Source organism: Equus caballus, chromosome 28 (genome assembly GCF_041296265.1).
Source record: "Equus caballus isolate H_3958 breed thoroughbred chromosome 28, TB-T2T, whole genome shotgun sequence".
In the NCBI taxonomy this organism is placed as follows: domain Eukaryota; kingdom Metazoa; phylum Chordata; class Mammalia; order Perissodactyla; family Equidae; genus Equus; species Equus caballus.
In genome coordinates, this window is record NC_091711.1 from 32,929,834 (window position 1) to 32,949,951 (window position 20,118).

Genomic DNA, 20,118 nt, shown 5'->3' on the forward strand with positions numbered 1-20,118 from the left:
CACTTCCAAAGTAGAGCAGACAATGGTTTACGTAAAGCTTTACATTTTACAAAGCAGTTTTACAATCACTCTCGTTTTACAGATTAGGAAACTGAGGCCCAAGATGGTACAGAGGCCTCGATTCGCACGTTTTCTGATTCCAAAGATGCCCCGATGTCACACTTAATAATTAATACTTGATTATTAACGCAAACTACTGCTGTTAATCGGCATAAAATTTCGGGTGGAAAAGCCTGGATAATCCTGATAAGCATAACCGGCCTGTCTGCACAGCACCGTGGGACGACCTCACCCTTTCACTCCCCCGCATCCGCCTGCCAGAAAAAAGTCAGGGCGGACAAAAACTTCCGTCAGTAGAGCGCTTCTGCTCCCACCCTTTTTTGCCCTCCACCTTTCCCGAAAGGCCAAGCGGCGAGCAGGAGAACCAACGAGACGGGAGCGAACGTGATTGGTTGCTCTGTGTCACGTGATGACCACAGGCGTGGGATTTGGCTCCAAGCAGGCGGAAGCGCCGCGCGGAGAGGGCTCGGGGTTGGGGGGAGGGGGGACGAGGAGATTGGGGGAGGAGCTTGAGCGCTAGCCGCTGACCCAGTTCTGCCGGCAATCGTGTCCAAGTCTCTGGTTCTTGTCGTACCGCCGTTCGTAGGCCGCGGTACTACAGAGACCAGTCGCTCGCTTGCCTGGCAGGAGCAGCCGCCCGCACTAGCGGCAGCAGGGAATGGAAGCGGAGAACGCGGGCAGGTAAGGCCGGGGCGGAGCGCCGCCCCTCCCCCCGCGCCCCTCGTGGCGGGGCCGGCCGGCGGGCGCGCGCACGCACGCAGGGGTCTTTAAATGCCGCGGCCCGAGTACAAAGGCCGGGGCGGCGCGTGCGCACTGCCGGCCTGCTCGAGCCCCTCCCCAGCCGAGTCGCTCCGGCGCCGCGCCGCGTGCACCTGGACCTCTCTTTGGTCCTTCCCGGCTTCTAGCAGCCTTTGGGATGCGTTAATAAGCAGCCAACAGTCTCCCGTTAGTATTTCCTTCCGGTTGCTATTCTTGGGTACATTTCCCCTCACCCTCTATTATCGTGCAAAGAGCTGTAAAGATGGAGTATCACACGTGTCACTCCAGGAGTTTTCGTTTTAGAGTTGGTAGATTGGCTGGGCTTCCTCCCCCAAAGGTTTGCTAAAGGCAACAGCCAGGGCCACGAGATAACATTGCCATCCTAGAGCTCTTGAATTCTGGGACTATGAATAACACTCCCGAGGAGTCATCTAAAAACGTCTTATGCTGTTCTTGAGGACGAGCTTAAAAATTTACTTTTAATATGTACTTTGAGGAGTGTTAGATACGTGGAGAGACATTCTCCGGAAGCAGCGATTTGAACTCCAGACAGAAAGCCAAATGAAAAAATAAATAGTTATGGTAACAGGGTCTTTAAAAAGAAAAAGAAATAGTTTACATTGAAATAAAATACTATTAGACCTCGTGGAGAATTACCCAGACTCAATGACTAATGGGCTCTGAACTTAGGCAAGACACTTAGCTTCTCTGGGCCTGGTCGTGTCTGTAAAAAGGGCATGTCTGGAATCCAGTTCTGACATGCTGTGAATCAGTGTTATGTGGAAGGGGCGTACTTAAGTAACCAAAATAAATTATCTTGGAGTTTAGGAAAGGAGATATATGTAGATAAAGTGTAGACTTTATTCTGATTTTGTGGATCAAATCCTGAAATAAAGTACTCCACTTCTTTCCTAGAAGAACTTTACAAATAAAAGAATTCACCAGAACTGGTGGAAATTCCTCTCGCCTTTGTGATCTTCAGATCAGAATTGAAACCTGGGTAAAGCCTACCATGAAATAAATTACACATTATAAGACCTTTCTCACTGTCTGACAGCAAAGTAATAGGTGTCTGATACAGGGTTTAGCTCAAAACTGTCTAACTTACATTCTGTCTTAACTTCATCCATACGGTTATAGACCATTTTTTATTCTGACTGGCAAAGCTGTCACCTCTGGACATGTGGAGAATTCTGTGTTAATACTCTAAGTATAGCGCTTATCTTTGGGAATTCTGAAATGACTCCGGCCCTAGATAGTGTGAGAAAGCTGTTCTCTGTCCCCCTTGACTTTGTGCTAATCAAGGAATGGAATGGAATGCTGGGTATAATGAATTTACTTTACCATGGATATAGACTCTTTTTTTTTTTTTAAAAGAGAAGATAGTTCAAGAGTCATAACAAGCACTTAGAATCTGACCAGAAAGGAAAAAAGAAAGAAGAGGACCTTCTAATGAGCCAAGCCTGAAAAGGACATTTACCAAAATTGGAAAGTAGGATGCCAAGTCAAAAATGACTAGAAAAGTGACACAGACTGGAGAAGTGTGACATGGACCACTGAAAATGAATGAAGACAGGAAAGGTTAACCTCAAATGAGATCGGCCTTTCTAGAGATGGTAAGGAGACCGAGAAGGACTTTTCTAGTTGCGTGTGGACAGCAAGAGTGACGAGAATGTTTTGGGTTTTCTGCCGGGTCCACTGGCATGATGTTAGTTGATGACAGAAAACATAAGCACTTCGTTCTGATTTTGATTTCTCATCTCCTATGTTAAGAAAAATGATCGTAGACTAGAAATGGCAGAAGGAAAGTCTGTAAGAGAGATTTAAAGCTCAAGATCAGTGACGGCATTTAAGAGAACTTTTAGGGGCGCACCGCGTGGCTAAGTGGTTAAGTTCGCACACTCTGCTTCAGGGTTTCGCCGGTTTGGATCCTGGGTGCGGCCATGGCACTGCTCATGGAGCCATGCTGAGGCGGCATCCCACACAGCACAACCAGAAGGACGTACAACTAGAGTATACAACTATATACTGGGGGACTTTGGGGAGAAGAGGAAAGAAAGGAAGAAGAAGAAGATTGGCAACAGATGTTGGCTCAGGTGCCAATCTTGAAAAAACAAAAGAAAGAAAACTTTTAGCTGCACCAACAGAAATCATATTTCCTGGCCTAGGTAAGTTGTATTTAAAGTGAGAGGCCAGATTACAGCAGTCTAAGAACTTGTAGACAGCGGGAGAGGGGGCTTGAGGCCTAGAAATAAACACGTGAGTCCCTGTTTCTTTCAGTGGTGGAGTCTGTTCTCTAATGTATCGGACTGATCCTAAACAAATTTTTTACTTCTCAGTGGTTATTGAGCATATTTAAAAGGAACTAGACTAGACAGCATCAGGAGGTATCAGAAATATTTAATCATCTCTTGCTGTCTTATTATTATTATAGCAAATTTACGGTATACTAGGCACTGTTTTAAGTGTCTCACATGTGTTAACTAATTTAATCCTCATAACCAGTGAATTAGGTGCGACTATTCCTATTTTACAGACGTGGAAGCTGGGACATAAAGAGGTTAAGAAACTTGCCTACAGAGCTAGTAAATGGCTGAGCTGAAATTTGAACCCAGGCGGTGTGGCTTCAGTCTGCCTCCCTAGCAGCTGAGCCCTGCGACACTTCTTTTTGTGGGCAAGGTGAAGATGGACTGACAGCAGTCCAATTAGGTGAAATCAAAACTGGCTTCCTACTGAAAGAATCAAGGGCGGGCTGAAGAGAGCTCTGTACTGATGTGCCATGTAGTTCTACCCCAACTTTGTTCTTTTCAGCAGTTAGCAACTTCGAGCTGCTGATGGCATGCTGATAAAATTTGTGAGTGACCTAATTCCCGGAGGGGTTTGTGGAATTGATAGTTCGAATCAGAATCCAGATCAATCCCAACTGGCTGGAATGGTGAATCATCTTTTACAAAAAGAGGCACAATCCTGTGCTTACGTACAGAAAAATCAATGATACAAATGTGCGATGAGGGAGAGGTGATAAAGGGCAGCCTTCATTGATGGAAAACTCAGTGTGAATCGACAGTGTAATGTGGGTGCCAGTAAGGCTAGTGTAATGGATTCTGTAATATGGTTCCAGAATGAGGAAGTTGATAGCCCTGCTCAGTTTCAGGAAGATGAGGCTGTATCTGGAGTGTTTTTATTGTGTTTGATTCTGAGCACCAAAAAATGACCAAATAGTGAGGAAACTTGAAATCATACTATATGAAGAATAGTTAAATGAACTGGGGCCTCTGGCTTGTTCTAAATCTTTGTGTTTACAGTTTTTAGTGGACTGCACAGTAAATTCCCAGTAATGCATGGTGAATACACACACTTCCATTTAGCCATACTGAGTGTAGTCTTTAAATAGTTATGATGGTATTCCAAGAGAGGTTTACATAAGTAGTCCCCTTTAATTGAGCATTTGAATTATTTAGCATTGATTGTTATTTTGTAAGTATTCGGTGTTGTATATGCTTGTTTAGATGAAAATAATAAAATTTTTCTGTAAACTGAAGGTTTCTGTCCTTCCAAAATTCCTATGTTGAAACCTAACCCCCAATGTGATGGTATGTGGAGGTGGGGCCTTTGGGAGGTGACTGGGTCATGAAGGTGGAGCCCTCATGAATGGGATTAGTGCCCTTATAAAAGAGGCCAAGAGAGCGCCCTCATCCCTTCTGCCTTGGGGAGGACACAGCAAGAAGGGGGCCCTCTGTGAACCAGAAGGGGTGTCCTCACCAGAAACTAATCTGCCAGCACCTTCAACTTGGACTTTCCAGCCTCCGTCACTGTGAGAAATAAATATTTGTTGTTTATAAACCACTCAGTCTATGGTGTTTTGTTATAGCAGCCCAAATGAAGTAAGACACGTGTATTTAGAAAAGAGCAACTTAAATATTTTAAATAGTGGAAAATAACCAAAGATTAAAGTTGGAGTTGTTCATTTTAGAGAAAACCTTAAAGAGTTAGTTTTTTGAAATACAGCAAAATCTGAATCAACTGGATTCTGTCAGCTGTGTGTCTGTGTGAGTGTGAGTGTGTGTGTGTGTGTGTGTGTGTGTTTTGAGAAAGACTGTCGAAAGACACAATTCATTAGGAAAATACACAGCCCATCAATTTCAGACGGCTTTAAAAACCAATCCTTTGAGCACTGTTGTTCAGGAGAAGGGGGGTGCTAATGGAGGCTGGGAGAGAGGAACGGGTTAACTGTGGGACAGAGCGGGGACAAACAAAACAACGGAGAAGAAAAGTGAACAAGGGGAAGTAAAGCCATTCATCATGCTTGTAAGTTGGATATCAGGGAGTTAGAGAAAATGAGAACTCTTTGGGGTCTGTTCTGAGTCGGGACAGACTTGGTCCCCTTTCCTACACATTCTCCGTATATATAGACATCGCTGAATCTCACCCTCATTTTCATAGTGAGGAAACAGGTCCTGAGAGGATGAATGACTCCACTAATGCTCTCTGTTGCCATCCCTCTCATCCGGAGAAAATTATTCTTCATACACATTGCAGAATTCTGCATTATGAAGAGGCAGTTATCATATATAAATACAACAAATGTATTTAAGAAGTATTTTCACATTAAGGTTGAAACAGGTTTATGCTGCTTACAGATTTAACTTACTGATAATAGAGAACTAAATTATCCAGAATGCTTTGGTTTCCTGGCATTCGAGTTCATGAAGGTTTTTGTACAAATGTAATGCTTTCTTCTGCCAAGTAATAAGAATGTTGTAATCCACCCTCTTTCCTTTTGTTCTGGCTGTTAGGAAGCCGTTGAGGTGATCAGGCGAAATTTAACATTTAAAGATAGTATAATACCTCAGAACTTACACATTCTATTTTGCATAGCTTTATTTTTCTATTTCTGTTCTAATTTAACTTATTGTTAAGTGCCAGGGATCGTTTAAATTAAGGGACACATCGCTATTATAGATAAGTTTCTGGATTTCTTTCAAAATTGATATATATCTCTAAAATAAAACTTCAGGGTTTTTTCTTCAGTATTCTTTACTTTTTCTTCAACCCACTGATTTCTAAAATTTTAATTTTCGATTTCTGAGCCCCAGAATTTCTGATCTTTTGATGCTTGATGACCCCCTCAATATACTAAGGGAGCCACATTTTAGAAATTTATTTTTTAAAGTTCAGAATCCTGTTGTAATGTGAATGGTGTCTCTCTCATTTATATACATATTTTAAGTTTGGATTTTTGTGAAGTGCTCAAAATGGGACACACCTGTGAAACTCTGAGAGCGATAGCGAGAAGCATGAGCGAGAGTGGCTGACTGCCTTCTCGACAGTGTGACAGACTGAGAACAGACCTCATGCATTCTTTGGCCGCTCATTTACTGTGAACACATGTCTTTATTTTTATATATTCCAGCTGAAAGGGCTGTTTGCATCTCAGAAAACTGCCACTGGCCACAACCAAAGGTTACAGTTCGTTTTACTAGAATTTCCAGAGCATCACTGCACGTGAGCTCTCAGTGTTACCCAGCCACATCAAGCCCCTCAGCAGAGTATTTCAGTCATGAACACTGAACAAGGAACATTTTGACAATTTATTGAAAAGAGCTATGAATAGTATTAAAAGTGTGAAAAAAGAGGACATTTTACTTTGTGCTGGGCACAATTTAAGCACTTCTCTTCGTTGTTATATTTTAACTTCTAGAACTTGCCTCCATATTTTCCCTATGTGCAGCGTTATTTACAATACTATTTTGTATTTTCCACTTTATTTATTTTTTTTAAGATCTTAATTTTTTTCCTTTTTCTCCCCAAAGCCCCTGGGTACATAGTTGTATATTCTTCTTTGTGGGTCCTTCTAGTTGTGGCATGTGGGACACTGCCTCAGTGTGGTTTGATGAGCAGTGCCATGTCCACACCCAGGATTCGAACCAACGAAACCGCCACCTGCAGCGGAGTGCGCGAACTTAACCATTCGGCCTTGGGGCCAACCCCTCCACTTTAAAATAGAAAACATTTTCTGTGCTCTTACAGGATATCAAATTTAATTTTTAGGAGCTGCATAGTATTTTTTCATGTTAATCTACTATAGTTTACTAAATCATTGTATTGTCTTTATTTTTTTATATAATTTGAGAACAATATATTTAAAGAAATAAAACTCTTAGGATATAGTTTAATATCCTTCTCGCTAATTCTTAATCATTTCTTATCAACTTACCCTTAAAAGATAGCTTGAAGTTAAATGCCTCTCTGGTGGTTTGTCATTGGATAAACAAGGGATTGGGCCCCTGTTTTTCTTTGAGCATCCAACATCCTAACCCAGCTACCCATGGGTAGTCTGTAACCTTGGATCTACCTCAGCCATTTAAGCTTATCCAGGGGAATGCTTTAGTTGCCTTTTTTTTTTTTTTTCGGTGAGGGAGATTGGCCCTAAGCTAACATCTGTGCCAGTCTTCCTCTATTTTGTATGTGGGACACTGCCACAGCATTGCTTGATGAGCGGTGTGTAGGTCCGTGCCCAGGAAACCTGTGAACCCTGGGCTGCCAAAGCAGAGCATGTGAACTTAACCGCTACACCACAGGGCTGGCCCCTAGTTTGCCATTTTTTAAGATATGATTTACATACTATAAAGTTGACCCATTTAAAGTGTACTAGTTTGCCTTTTTAATCTCTGCTTTCTGAGCTCCCTGTCTTTCTCCACATGTCATGGAGAAAGAAAACTAGTAAGTAGAGGATCTTGCCACAGAAAATCAGAGTGTTCTCTCCAAATGGTAAATGGCACTTACCCATTTTATTTCCTAGTGTTTTTCTTCCTAACGCTTATTTAATGGCATTATTTGGCATCAGCTGTGACTCGAGTTTCATAAAATACATGTTTACTTCCCTAGCTTTGTGTTGATGGCAACAGCTTGAGAGAGTGGTTTATGGTCATCAGAAATACTTTTTGAAAGTTATTTTCTGTGAAGGCCTGTGTTCCTTACATTGAACAGAATGCTTTGAACAAAGTTTAAATCATGTTCAGAAGAGAGGTTTAGAGTGATTTTTTTCCATAAATTCATACACATTTACAAAATATCTATTTCTAGTCCTCATTTAGTGGCAAAAAAAAAAAAACCCCAGCAACAATTAAAAACAGAGCCAATGAATAAATAAGTAAACAGGCAAATGAACCAAAAGAGGACCTGAAGTTAGGTTGGAGGAGGGGTGGGAATGGGAAATGTTGGGCCAAGGCTATGACTTCCAGTTATAAGAGTAACAAGTTCGGGGCCACTAATGGACAGCAGGGTGATAGCTAACAATACTGTGTTATATACTTGAAAGTTACTAGGAGAGTAGATCTTAACTGTTCTCACCATAGAAAAACAATGGTAATTACATGACGTGATGGAGTGGTGGGTAAGGCTATGGTGATAATCATTTTGCAGTATGTAAGTGTATCAGATAACATGTGCACCTTATATTTACACAATATTATATGTCAATCATATGTCAAGCTTGGGGGGAAGTTAGATTGGAGGGGATCTTTGCACAAGAGGATTAAATACTGAAGTTAGGGACACAAATTATTTTTGTGGACATTTCAACCTTGTACAGGCTGGTGGGCCTCTCAAGTCTCTCTACTAGAAAATTCCCATGATCTCATTTCAGAGAAAGTACAGGCTGACTTGACAGGACTGGTAAGTTTTATTGATGACACATCTTGTCGTTAAACAGTGTGAGGGTTAATTAACATCTGCTTAGTAGGCGCTCGGTAAAAGTTGATGAAGGTTAGTGAAGGTGGACATATGGAAATAGCTCTGCCTCCTCTCTTTGTCCCTATTATTGACTCGAAATGAATACCACAGTCTGGTTAGAAAATATTTTGATCCTAAAGGTTTTTTTACAGCTGATCATGTAAACTTACATTTGGGTAATTTTATCATGGTATCTTATACTTGATTGTTCTTTTAGCTACTCCCTTCAGCAAGCTCAAGCTTTTTATACATTTCCATTTCAACAAATGATGGCTGAAGCTCCTAATATGGCAGTAATGAATGAACAGCAAATGCCAGCAGAAGTTCCAGCCGCAGCTGCTGCTCAGGAACCCGTACAAGGTAGTGTTCGCCAGGATAGGTTAGAAAATTAGCTATTAGATTAGCCAACGTATTTAAGAAAGGATTTAATGATGAATTTTAGCTCTATTTTAGTGTTTAAAATTTAATCCACTTTTTAAGTACTTAGTCTGTGCCAGGCACTGTGGTAGGTTTTGGGGAATAAAAGAACATGGATCCTGCCCTTGAATATTTCATAATCTAGTAGAGGAAAATAAGTCGACACGCATTATGCCTCAGCACACTGGGCCGTGAAGAGGGTGCAGGATGCTGTGAGAGTTCACGGGGTTGGCGCCTAACTCACACTGAGGCTCAGAGGCAGCTTCCCAGAGCTCTGAAACTCAAGAGTGAGGAGACTTTAGGAGAACAGGATGGGGAAGATTCCAGGCCAAGGGATTGGCTTGCACCAAAGCACAGACATGAAGAAGCATGACAGTTAAAGCACTGAGTGGTTCCGTGTCGTTGGAGTCTGGGGTGGAGCACAGGAATGGTGAGAGATGAGGCCAGGTGGGGGCAGTTGAGGCTTGTTTAACCTAAAGAATGTATATTCTGTCCTGAAGGAAACAGGGAGCTCTTGAGAGAATATAGGCAGAGGGTTACTTAAATAGATGGACATTTGAAAAATCAGTCTGGAAATATAATAGAGGCTAGATTGGATGGTAGAGAGCAAGGCAGAACTCGGAGGCAAGGAGTGGATTAGAGACTGTTTGAATAATCTGGGGAAAAATGAAGAGGACCTGAAGAGGTGGAGAAGGACAGAATTAGGAAATACTCAGGAGGTAAAATTACCTGGCCATGGTTAATAGATTTCATGTGGGGGAAGAGGGAGAAAGAGGAATCTGGAAGTAACTCCCAGGCTGTTGGATGAAGGAGGTACAGTTCACCAAGACAGAGAATTAGAAGAGAAGAGAATAGAGTTGGGGGTTGGGGGTTCGGGGGTGGAGAGAAGGTAATGATTTTCTCCATCGTAGCAGTATTGGATGAGAAATGTGCCCGGAGTTTCGGTTTATGAGTCCAGGAACACATCTAACTCCACTGCATTGGAGGACCCCTGCCCTTATCTCCTGTTTTTCTGGGCAGGGAGCACTAGGATGTCCCCAGCTACAAGCCAGTGGAGGTGGGTTCCTTGGCCTAGGGAGAGGCTAATGCTGTGTGAGATAGAAGAGAGGAAGGATGGGAGGCTCAGGTGGGGAAAGGCCAAATAGCAGTAGAATGGGGTAGGGGCCTGAGAAATTGAGAGATGTTAACGAGTTAAGGGTGAGGAATCCAAGGCTTTCTGGTGGGTAACTTCCTCTTGGGCAACTTTAGGTCAGCAATTCTTGACCTGAGGTGATTTTGCCCCAAGGGACATTAGGCAGTATCTAGAGACCCTTGATGTGTTGATTGTCATGACTGGCAGGATACTACTGGCATCTGGTGGATAGAGACCAGGGTTCCTGTTAAACCTTCTATAATGCACAGGACAGACCCCACAACCAAAAATTATTCAGCCTAAGATGTCAGTAGTGCCAAGATTGAGAAACTGCTTTAGATCCTGAGATCGGATTCCTCGTCTTGCCTTTTGAAAAATACTGCCAGCCCAGAGAGTTCATCCTTAGCAACCTCTAAATTCACCTCCTTGGCTGTGTTTGGAACAGAATGTATGCTCAATCTCCAGAACAAGCCAACAAACCAGTGGAAGTTTTCTACTGCCGGAAATTATGGGGAAATTAAGTTACAATGTTTCCCTTCCTCCCTATTTTTCTATCTATTCTTTCATTTGTTTACTTAATTATTTATATATTTACATTTAGAATTCCTATAAAATGGTACATAGATACTTTATCCCTAGGGAGGCCGGAATGCCAGGTAAGAGTGTGTGGAAAATCAATCTATGATGATTATGGATATTTCATCCCAAGGGCAGCCAGCAGAGGGTGGGGGTGAGGCCACATGAACGATTTCTAGGATGAAGGAAGGGGAAGATACTGCAGACGAGACTGATGTTGGGACATAGAAGAGAAAGGTAAAAAGGATGTTGAAAGGGTGGCTTTTTGGGGGAAAGCTGCCTAAAGTTTGTAAGTTATGGTTTTCTGCACCTACATCCATTGTGTTTCAGAGACTCCAAAAGGAAGGAAAAGAAAACCCAGAACAACAGAACCAAAAAAACCAGCGGAACCCAAAAAACCTGCTGAGACCAAAAAATCTGGGAAGTCCACAAAATCAAAAGAAAAGCAAGAAAAAATAACAGACACGTTTAAAGTGAAACGAAAAGTAGACCGTTTTAATGGTGTTTCAGAAGCTGAACTTTTGACCAAGACTCTCCCAGACATTTTGACCTTCAATCTGGACATTGTGATTGTAAGGATTTTTGTCCTCATTTGGTTTTATAAGTAGTATTGATGGATGAACTTTACTTCACCTTTATCCTTGCAAATAGCATTTTGCTGAAAAAGTCCATTTCTAAGAATCCTTTTGGTAGCAAATAGTGTCACCTTCATGAGGTTGTGTTATGTAGGTGTTTTCAGGAAGGGGGGCTGTCTGGTTTCAAATCCTGCCAAGTCGATGTGACCTTGGACAAACCTTAACCTTCCTAAACAGCAGTTTCCTCCTTGGTGAAACGGGTGGTAATAGTACCTGCCTCATACGGTTGCAATTAAATAAAATAGTCCATAGATTGCATGCCACCTGGGAGTTCTCCATAGATGATGACACTGATTTTGAACTTTGGTTTTTGTCTGTAACTATAAGAGACATCAGCATGCAGACAGCTGTGTAGATGATGTGGAGTAAGCTGCTCGCTGAGTCAAGAAGCCAACTTGTGGCTGGACCTGGGCTCAGACTGATGGACTGCCCCAGGACCTCTCTCTCTCCAGCAAAGGTGGCTGGAGGTAGGGGCCTGGGCACATGAGGGAGTCAAACTCGTTTTTAAAAACAAGAGGAAAACTTTTTCTTTTTTTTAAAGGTTGGCCCCCCCGCCCCAGGCTAACAACTGTTGCCAATCTTCCTTTTTTTCTTTTAAGGATTGGCACGTGGGCTAACAACTGTTGCCAATCTTTTTTTTTTTCTGCTTTATTTCCCAAACCTCCCCCCCCACCCCACCCCCCCGCCCACATAGTTGTATATCTTAGTTGCAGGTCCTTCTAGTTGTGGAATGAGGGACGCCGCCTCACCATGGCCTGACGAGCGGTGCCATGTCAGAGCCCAGGCTCTGAAACCTGGGCCGCCCCAGCAGAGCGCGCAAACTTAACCACTCGGCCATGGAGCAGGCCCCAAGAGCAAAACTTTTGATATAAGGGATATTTCTCTCCTCAAAATGGGGTACTTGGTTCAGATCACGAGTACCTAATCGATAAACAGTATTGCTTATGGTGCTGGATTAAATTGTTATTTTAATAAATTCAGTTTTGTCCACCACTCCTCCACAGAAACCTTAAGTCTTAAAGCCTTCTTTTCAAGACTGAAATGTGTAAACGTTTTGTTTTATAGATTGGCATAAACCCAGGACTAATGGCTGCTTACAAAGGTCATCATTACCCTGGACCTGGAAACCATTTTTGTAAGTGGGTGCTGTTTTTATTTTGCTTTTAAACTAGATAGTCTCTTCTAATAGTTTGGGGGATTTTTTTTTAACCAAATTGTGTTTTAAAAAGAGTCTATATTTTCTGTGTGTGTGTGTGTGTGTGTCTACACAAAAGGTTTGAAATGATGCGTCGCTGTTAACATTTTGTGTATGAGAGTGGAGGGACTTAAAAAGGACTGCTTTTCTTTTGCTTGAATTGTTTCAGATGAGCAGTAGTACTTTCTTTCAATGATTTTCTTTTACTTGTTATGTACAGACATAGTAACAATAGTACATTGTTGTGCCAGTGTAGACAAAATACGGACCTCTCCAGATTTCTTCTCATCTTATTTCCTAGAAGAGATAAAATGCGTTGATCACTGGCAACTAAGTTGTAATAGTTAAGAAATGCTGTGATTGGAAACATTCTTAACAGACACTTCATATCTAGCAGAAAATAGTATTAAAGACCCTCATGCTTGTAAAGTGAGCTTTAGAACCAAGTAAAGCTACTGTCTCGTTGTCCTCTGTACAAGTCATCTTACCTCACACTGCCTGTTAGAACAAGGCATACAGTAGGCCCTCAGGAAATAGTAGTTAATTATCTAAGAGTAACATTGAACACATTTAGGGCAAATGACAGTAGACTGTTTTTGGAACTAATGACAGTGTCTCCATTATTTAAAAAAAATTTCTGGAGAAGTTTGAACTTTTCATTTCCTCCATTGTCGGGATGTTTGAATGCTCCGAGTCCACTGGTGAATGTTTATCTGTTTGAGGGATTCCAGGGGCAGGTGGTGGGGTCACCAGTTATTAGAGAGGAAAACAAACGGTTTCACGGTTTCCCGCATTGACTAGCTGTGTATTCTTGACAGGCATTTACCTTAACCTCCTGAGGAGAGGAGATAAGAATAGTGATGTCTCATAAGGTAGTTAGGATGATTAATGAGACAGTCCATGCAAGGGGCCGCAGTACTCAGCACATAGGTCAAATAGCATAGCAAACAATTACTATGTTACAATTTTTTAAATATCCTAAATCTTCTTTTTTTTCAATTTCAAGAATAGATTGTAATTCATGGAGCAAAGACCTTTGACCTATGGAAATAAACTGAACTCTCTTGTCACAGGGAAGTGTCTGTTTATGTCAGGGCTGAGTGAGGTCCAACTGAACCATATGGATGACCACACTTTACCAGGGAGGTATGGTATTGGGTTTACCAATATGGTGGAAAGGACAACACCAGGCAGCAAGGATCTTTCCAGGTAATTACGTAACATTTATCTTTATAGGTGGGAACCTCGACCGTGCCGGCGCCTCATATACTCTATGAACACCATGTGTATCTAGTGCCAGCCGAGCTTAACAAATACATGGATAGATCTTTTATTGAAAGCTATCTGAATTTAGCATAAGTATTGCCATTCTTATATTGTGATACTTTTCAATTCGATTTTAGTAAAGAATTTCGTGAAGGAGGACGTATTCTAGTGGAGAAATTACAGAAGTATCAACCACGAATAGCAGTGTTTAATGGAAAATGTAAGATTTACTTCTAAATTTTATCTTTTTTCTTTGCTAACAGTATGGGCAATGTCAATATGTTTATATTTTATTTTAGGTATTTATGAAATTTTTAGTAAAGAAGTTTTTGGAATAAAGGTTAAGAACTTAGAATTTGGACTTCAACCCCATAAGATCCCAGACACAGAAACTGTAAGTCCTTAAAATTACATTTGTAAATCAGCTAAATATGAATTTTTTTTAGTTTCTCTTTTATTTGTCCTATCCCTTGTGATTTATGCCATAAAAAAACCACACTGTATTTTGTTGAATGCTATCTATATATCAATTTGAACTAATAGTTGCAAATTAATTCAGATACTGTTACAGTTTTATTAGAAAAAGAAACATTTGTCAGATGTTTTAATGATACGTTATTTGGGTAAAATACTGAGAGAAGCTGGCTCACATACTAGTTTCAAAATATACTTAATGGCATATGCTTGTCAGATTCCAGGGGGGTTAGCCCTTGTTCAGTTGTATAAATACATATATATTTACATATGTACATAAATAGAGACATGATCCCAATTAGTAACACTGCTAATTACCCCGTTTCCATATCTTAGCCCAGTTTCGCTTTAAAGCCATATAAATATTGCAGCCCAGCTGCAGACAGGCATCCGACCTGACCAGCACTTGGTTCAAGTGTCTAGACATAAAGGCATCATGGAGGAGCAGGGTGTTCAACTCTGTCATTTCTGCAGACATTTGGTTCGAATTTTGCCTCTTAAATATAGTTTTAAGTTTTGTTTACAACTTTTTAAAAAACAACACACACGCAGACACCCATGTGTTACAGACAACATTTTTTTTTAAGATTTTATTTTTCCTTTTTCTCCCCAAAGCCCCCCAGTACATAGTTGTATATATTTTTAGTTGTGGGTCCTTCTAGGTGTGGCATGTGGGATGCCACCTCAGCATGGCTTGATGAGCAGCGTCACGTCCGCGCCTAGGATCCAAACAACCGAAACCCTGGGCCACTGGAACGGAGTGTACAGACTTAACCACTCGGCCACGGGCCGGCCCCTACAGACAGCATTTTAAATGATGGAGAAGCTATTGTGCCGACAGGTTTTTGTGGAGACCTCAGTATAAAGTTTCTGCTACCTACATACGTTTCAACTTCTTTTTAAATTTCTTCTGTTTTTAACTTCTTATAAATATGTGGTTGATAAAGTAGGTTGTAGCCTAGTCTTGAAATTCAGGCCCACCTTTGTCTGCTTGAGTAAAACTGTGTGGGTGAGTTCAGTGCCTCCTGTAGACAACTGCGTTATTGTCCCTGAAATGCCGGATGGGGCTCAGGTGCCTCCCTCGGATATACGTGATCACAGCACAATCATAAATGAACTTGAATCATGTCATGACGGGTCGTGTTAGCTCTTAGAATGAGCCGTGAGTGCTTTTATCTTTTAAAATTTATTCTTTGTCATGAAATATTCACAGTTATTGATGTTAGTGATTCAACTTTGAACCAAAAATCTACTTTTTTAAGTTTCTAGATCACTTTAATTGAAGAATATCTTGAGATTGGAAAATGTGCGATTACAAAACCTGGTAGCATTTGCACCTGCCTATCTTTATGAATCAGGATTTTCTACATGCTGCATAAACAAAATAAAATAAATATATAATATATATTTTTCTGTAATACATGGTATGGAGGCCAACTTAAAAATTGCAACTAGGGGGCTGGCCCGGTGGCGCAGCGGTTAAGTGCACGCATTCCGCTTCGGCGGCCTGGCGTTCATGGGTTTGGATCCTGGGTGCAGACATGGCACTGCTTGGCACACCATGCTGTGGTAGGCGTCCCACGTATAAAGTAGAGGAAGATGGGCATGGTTGTTAGCTCAGGGCCAGTCTTCCTCAGCAAAAAGAGGAGGATTGGCAGCAGTTAGCTCAGGGCTAATCTTCCTCAAAAAAAAAAAAAAAATTGCAACTGGAAATCCCATTTTTTGTTACGCTCTATGAAGGACAGTTTGTCGCCATCATCCAAAATGATAATTGCAAATGTCTTTTTCCTTAGCCATTCCACTTCTAGGAATTTATCCAACAGATCTGCTCACGCATATTCGAAGTTTTATAAATGTAAGGTTTTTCACTACAGCTTATAATATTAAAAGATTGGCAACAACCTAAATGCCCATAGTTGGGTTCTGGTTAAATAAATATGACAATGTTACACAGCTATAAAAAAGGAAGTTCCTTTTACTCTGATTTAGATATCTGATGCAGAATTAAAAGCAAGCTGCCGGATAGGGAATAGACCATGTTATCCTTTGTGTGTTTTTAAAGGGGTGGGGAAGAGTACATTTATCAGACACATCTGATTGTATATTCATGGAATACCTCTGGAACTAGCAACCGTGATTGCCCTTGGGGAAGAGAACTAGGTGCATAGAGACAGAATTGGGAGGGGAGACTTTTTGTTTATACTTATATGCCTTTTGTACCTTTTGAATCGTGAATACTTACTGTTAAAAAGAAAAGACTGTTAATTGATACATGAACATCCGGGGAGGGGGAGCCTCATTGTTTTTGATTTTATGACTTTGTAGTAAGTAAATATTACAAATTTGAACTCAAACATAACTACTTTTGTCGGTTTGGCATATATTGATATGTGATAAGCATCAAGTTATGAACCCAAAGAAAGATAAATTTTCTAATCTCAATATGAGTGGATTCAATAGCATTGTAAGATTTCTGTAACTATAAAATTTTCTGATTCCAGCTCTGCTATGTTATGCCATCATCCAGTGCAAGATGTGCTCAGTTTCCTCGAGCCCAGGATAAAGTTCATTACTACATCAAGCTCAAGGACTTGAGGGATCAGTTGAAGGGCATTGAACGAAACACAGACGTTCAAGAGGTGCAATATACATTTGACCTACAGATGGCCCAAGGTACGTTACCATTATCACTCGTTTTACTCATTTCATGTATATATTACATGATAATATATAGTATATATGTACTCTTAATATATATAACAGAAAGTATGTTGTGGATTTAAAAGCAGGAGGAAAGAAAACAATTACATTTGCAGTCAGAGTGCTCTGATAATGGATATTAGTCACTGTTAAAATCTCCTACCAAGGTCTTCTGTCTACTCTGGATACTCCCACAGATGTTGAGGGTATAAGAAACAGTAGCCAACCTAAAATTAAATCTAGTAGGCTTTTACAGTTCTTGTGAGCTAATTTAGTGTATGTTACAAAGAGTTTAAAAGATTATAGTAAAAGGTATATCTCAGTATATATGAACATTCAAGAAAATGATTTGTTCTGATGATTTCTGAATAAAGCTATTTTCAAAATTGTTGTACAAAATCAGTTTTAAATCCCTTTTACCCTCCTCACAGAGGATGCAAAGAAGATGGCTGTTAAGGAAGAAAAATATGACCCGGGTTATGAAGCAGCGTATGGCGGTGCTTACAATGACAATCTGTGCAACAGTGAACCTTGCAGCTTCTCTTCAAATGGGCCAAGTATGTTCCCCTTCATATGTTTGTTCCTTGCAAAGACTTGGTTTTGTCAGGATTGAGAAAAAAAGTTTTTGTAAAGAGAGGATATTATTGAAAAATGGGAATTGGAATGTAAAAATCTGTTTAGGGGCTGGCCTGGTTGCGTAGTGGTTAAGTTCGCACACTCCACTTCAGTGGCCTGGGGTTCATGGGTTTGGATCCTGGGTGCAGACCTACACACTGCTTGTCAAGCCATGCTGTGGCAGCATCCCTGGTACAAAAAGTAGAGGAAGACTGGCATAGATGTTAGCTCAGGGCCAATCTTCCTCACCAAAAGAGGAAATCTGTTTAGTGACTTTCAGTGAAAATTTGGTAGTTATTTAAGGTTTAACTACACAAACTCTTACAGCTCATTTTCTTTAAGTGACTGACTCTAAGTCATCCTAGTTGCATTTTCCTCCTTCAATAACAAGTGAGGATTTATCAGCCCTGGATTTGAAAACAGAACAGACACTTATCATTGTACTCAAGAAGCTTCCTTAACTATTTTATTAACCGTTCTTCACTGGACTGTTAAAATCTCCTGATTTTGATCATTGAAAGCTTTTAAATAGTATAAACTAATCTTCTTTTCCCGCCAGCAGCTGATAATGGAGAATCAACTTTCAGTGACGTTCCAAATGGGCCGTGGATGACCCAGTCGTTTACAGACCAGATTCCTTCCTTTCATAATCATTGTGGGATGCAAGAACAGGAAGAAGGAAGCCATGCTTAAGAAGGGTGCTCAGCTCTGCTTCAAGGCTGCAGTTTTAATGCAGCTGTGAAGAAGAGTCCCTCGGCGTGCTAACTAAAGTACTTTATTACTGTTTTACTCTGGTGATGTAATCAGTACAGTTGTGTGGTAGAATCAACTGTACAAACCTAAGTAGTTTGGAAGGAAAAAGTAGGGTTTTTTTTGGTATATGAGTTTTTGTAGTTGAATTAACCATCATTCCAGCTTTTTATAAACTGTTTCATGTATGAAGAAATTGACTTTCTTTTGGGTATCACTTTTAATCTGTAATTTTAAAATGCAACAGTCTAAATATTTATACTTGATTGCTAACTGTGCGTAAACCTAGATAACAACGTTATCCCTTTTATGCCTAAGAAGCGCATGCTAATAAGCATTAGCACGGGTGCAGAGGCAGCTGTGCTGATGTTCGTGTCTGAAGTTAACCCTCCGTGGAGCCTCATTGGGTCGTTTTTGGCAGGTTTGATGGGCTCCCTGAGTGGCAGTCACACTCTGACCTCTTTGCTTTACCAGTGGGGAGCCTTTAGGAGATTCTTAGCGGCAGAAACGTAGAGTGTGGCCCTGCAGCTGCAAGGCCAGCCCGGCCTGTCCTGACAGGACATGGAGCCTGGCTTTGGCCTCCCTCCCCCGTGTGTTAGTCCTCTCGTAGGCAGAAACTATTCTACGAGGATGGTAAGTTCCAGAGAACGCAGTAGACGTTTTAAATTTTGTTCCTTCATCTCTGTTTTACTTGAGAGACATAACGGTTGACAGCGAAGGAACTGCATGTCCCTCTCAATAGCTGTCACCGTTCTGATTTTATCCTCTGTGGCTTTAAGAATCTATCATGGAAAGTGATGAGAAATGAACTTCCAGGCTGAGCAACAAGATGCTGGAGGTGTTTGATAATCTTACTTAAACTGGTGCTCTATGTACATGAGATGTACTAAAATAAGTAATACAGAGTTTTTCTTACTAGGTAAATCTAATAAGCCAGTAATTGAAAAAGTTCTTTGCTGCATCATTGCTGTTTGTTACTGTGGACTAAATGAACCTCACAGCAAGGCTGGTCTGAAGAAATGCACCTTTGTGGTTTTCTAATGCATTTTCCATGGTGCTAGAGAGTCCAGACTATTAGGCCTGGTGGATTTTAAAGCTGGGTACTCGGAAATGCCCTTTGCATTTACTCCTGATCACTTCTGAATATTCTGATTTCATACATACCCAGGGAGCATGCTGTTTTTCAATATGAAAATATTTATGAGGTTTTTTTTCTTTTCTAAGCGGTCACATGGCTTGTTCTCTTTATAATAAGAGAAATTCTTGTGTGAATGTGAACATGCTTTTTAGTTGTGGCTGTGATGGGTTTTCTTTTTCCTTTAGTCTAGGTCAAGCTGTGTAAGTCCTTCATGTTATTTAAGTCACGTACTGTACTGCTGTTTACATGGATGTTTTATGCGGGTGCTTTGAAGTGCCTTGCATCAGGGATTAGGAGCAATTGAATTATTTTTTCATGGGACTATGTAAAGCATGTAACTAGGTATTGTTTTGGTATATAACAATTATAGCCTTAAAATAGATTTTTTTTTGAGTGGAGAAAATACCCTTTAAATTATGATGGACTCTCACTGGAGAATGGGTTTGAGGATTTTCCAAGTATACAATAATGATGTTTTTCATTAAATATGACAGATGAGTAGTAAATGTTGATATATCCTATATGTGACAATATGAGACTTTTTCATTAAATAATATTGAAAAAGTTTTTAAATTCTTTTGAAAGTCTGATGGTTTTTACAATAAAAAATATTAAGAATGATTATCGTTAAGTTGCAGATTTTCTGTAGCAAGACTTCCTGGTATTC

The 20,118-nt window shown here is 40.7% G+C and overlaps 1 protein-coding gene across 8 annotated transcripts; it reads left to right on the top strand.

Moving 5' to 3' along the window:
- The first annotated feature begins 454 nt into the window (after positions 1 to 454).
- TDG (thymine DNA glycosylase) lies at positions 455 to 20,072 on the top strand. 8 transcript variants are annotated; one of them, XM_023631570.2, is made up of 11 exons: positions 472 to 741; positions 2,197 to 2,435; positions 8,771 to 8,913; positions 11,009 to 11,250; positions 12,379 to 12,448; positions 13,582 to 13,717; positions 13,912 to 13,994; positions 14,074 to 14,168; positions 16,750 to 16,921; positions 17,380 to 17,505; positions 18,123 to 20,072. In XM_023631570.2, the coding sequence occupies exons 3-11, from the start codon at positions 8,820 to 8,822 to the stop codon at positions 18,254 to 18,256; spliced, it is 1,152 nt and encodes a 383-aa protein (XP_023487338.1). In that variant the 5' UTR covers positions 472 to 741; positions 2,197 to 2,435; positions 8,771 to 8,819; the 3' UTR covers positions 18,257 to 20,072. The 8 variants fall into 8 exon arrangements, with proteins under 8 accessions (XP_014592261.2, XP_014592262.2, XP_023487338.1 ...); XM_070254573.1 differs by having other exon boundaries at positions 491 to 741; positions 18,126 to 20,072; XM_070254570.1 differs by having other exon boundaries at positions 497 to 741; positions 2,197 to 2,987.
- Positions 20,073 to 20,118: the final 46 nt, after the last annotated feature.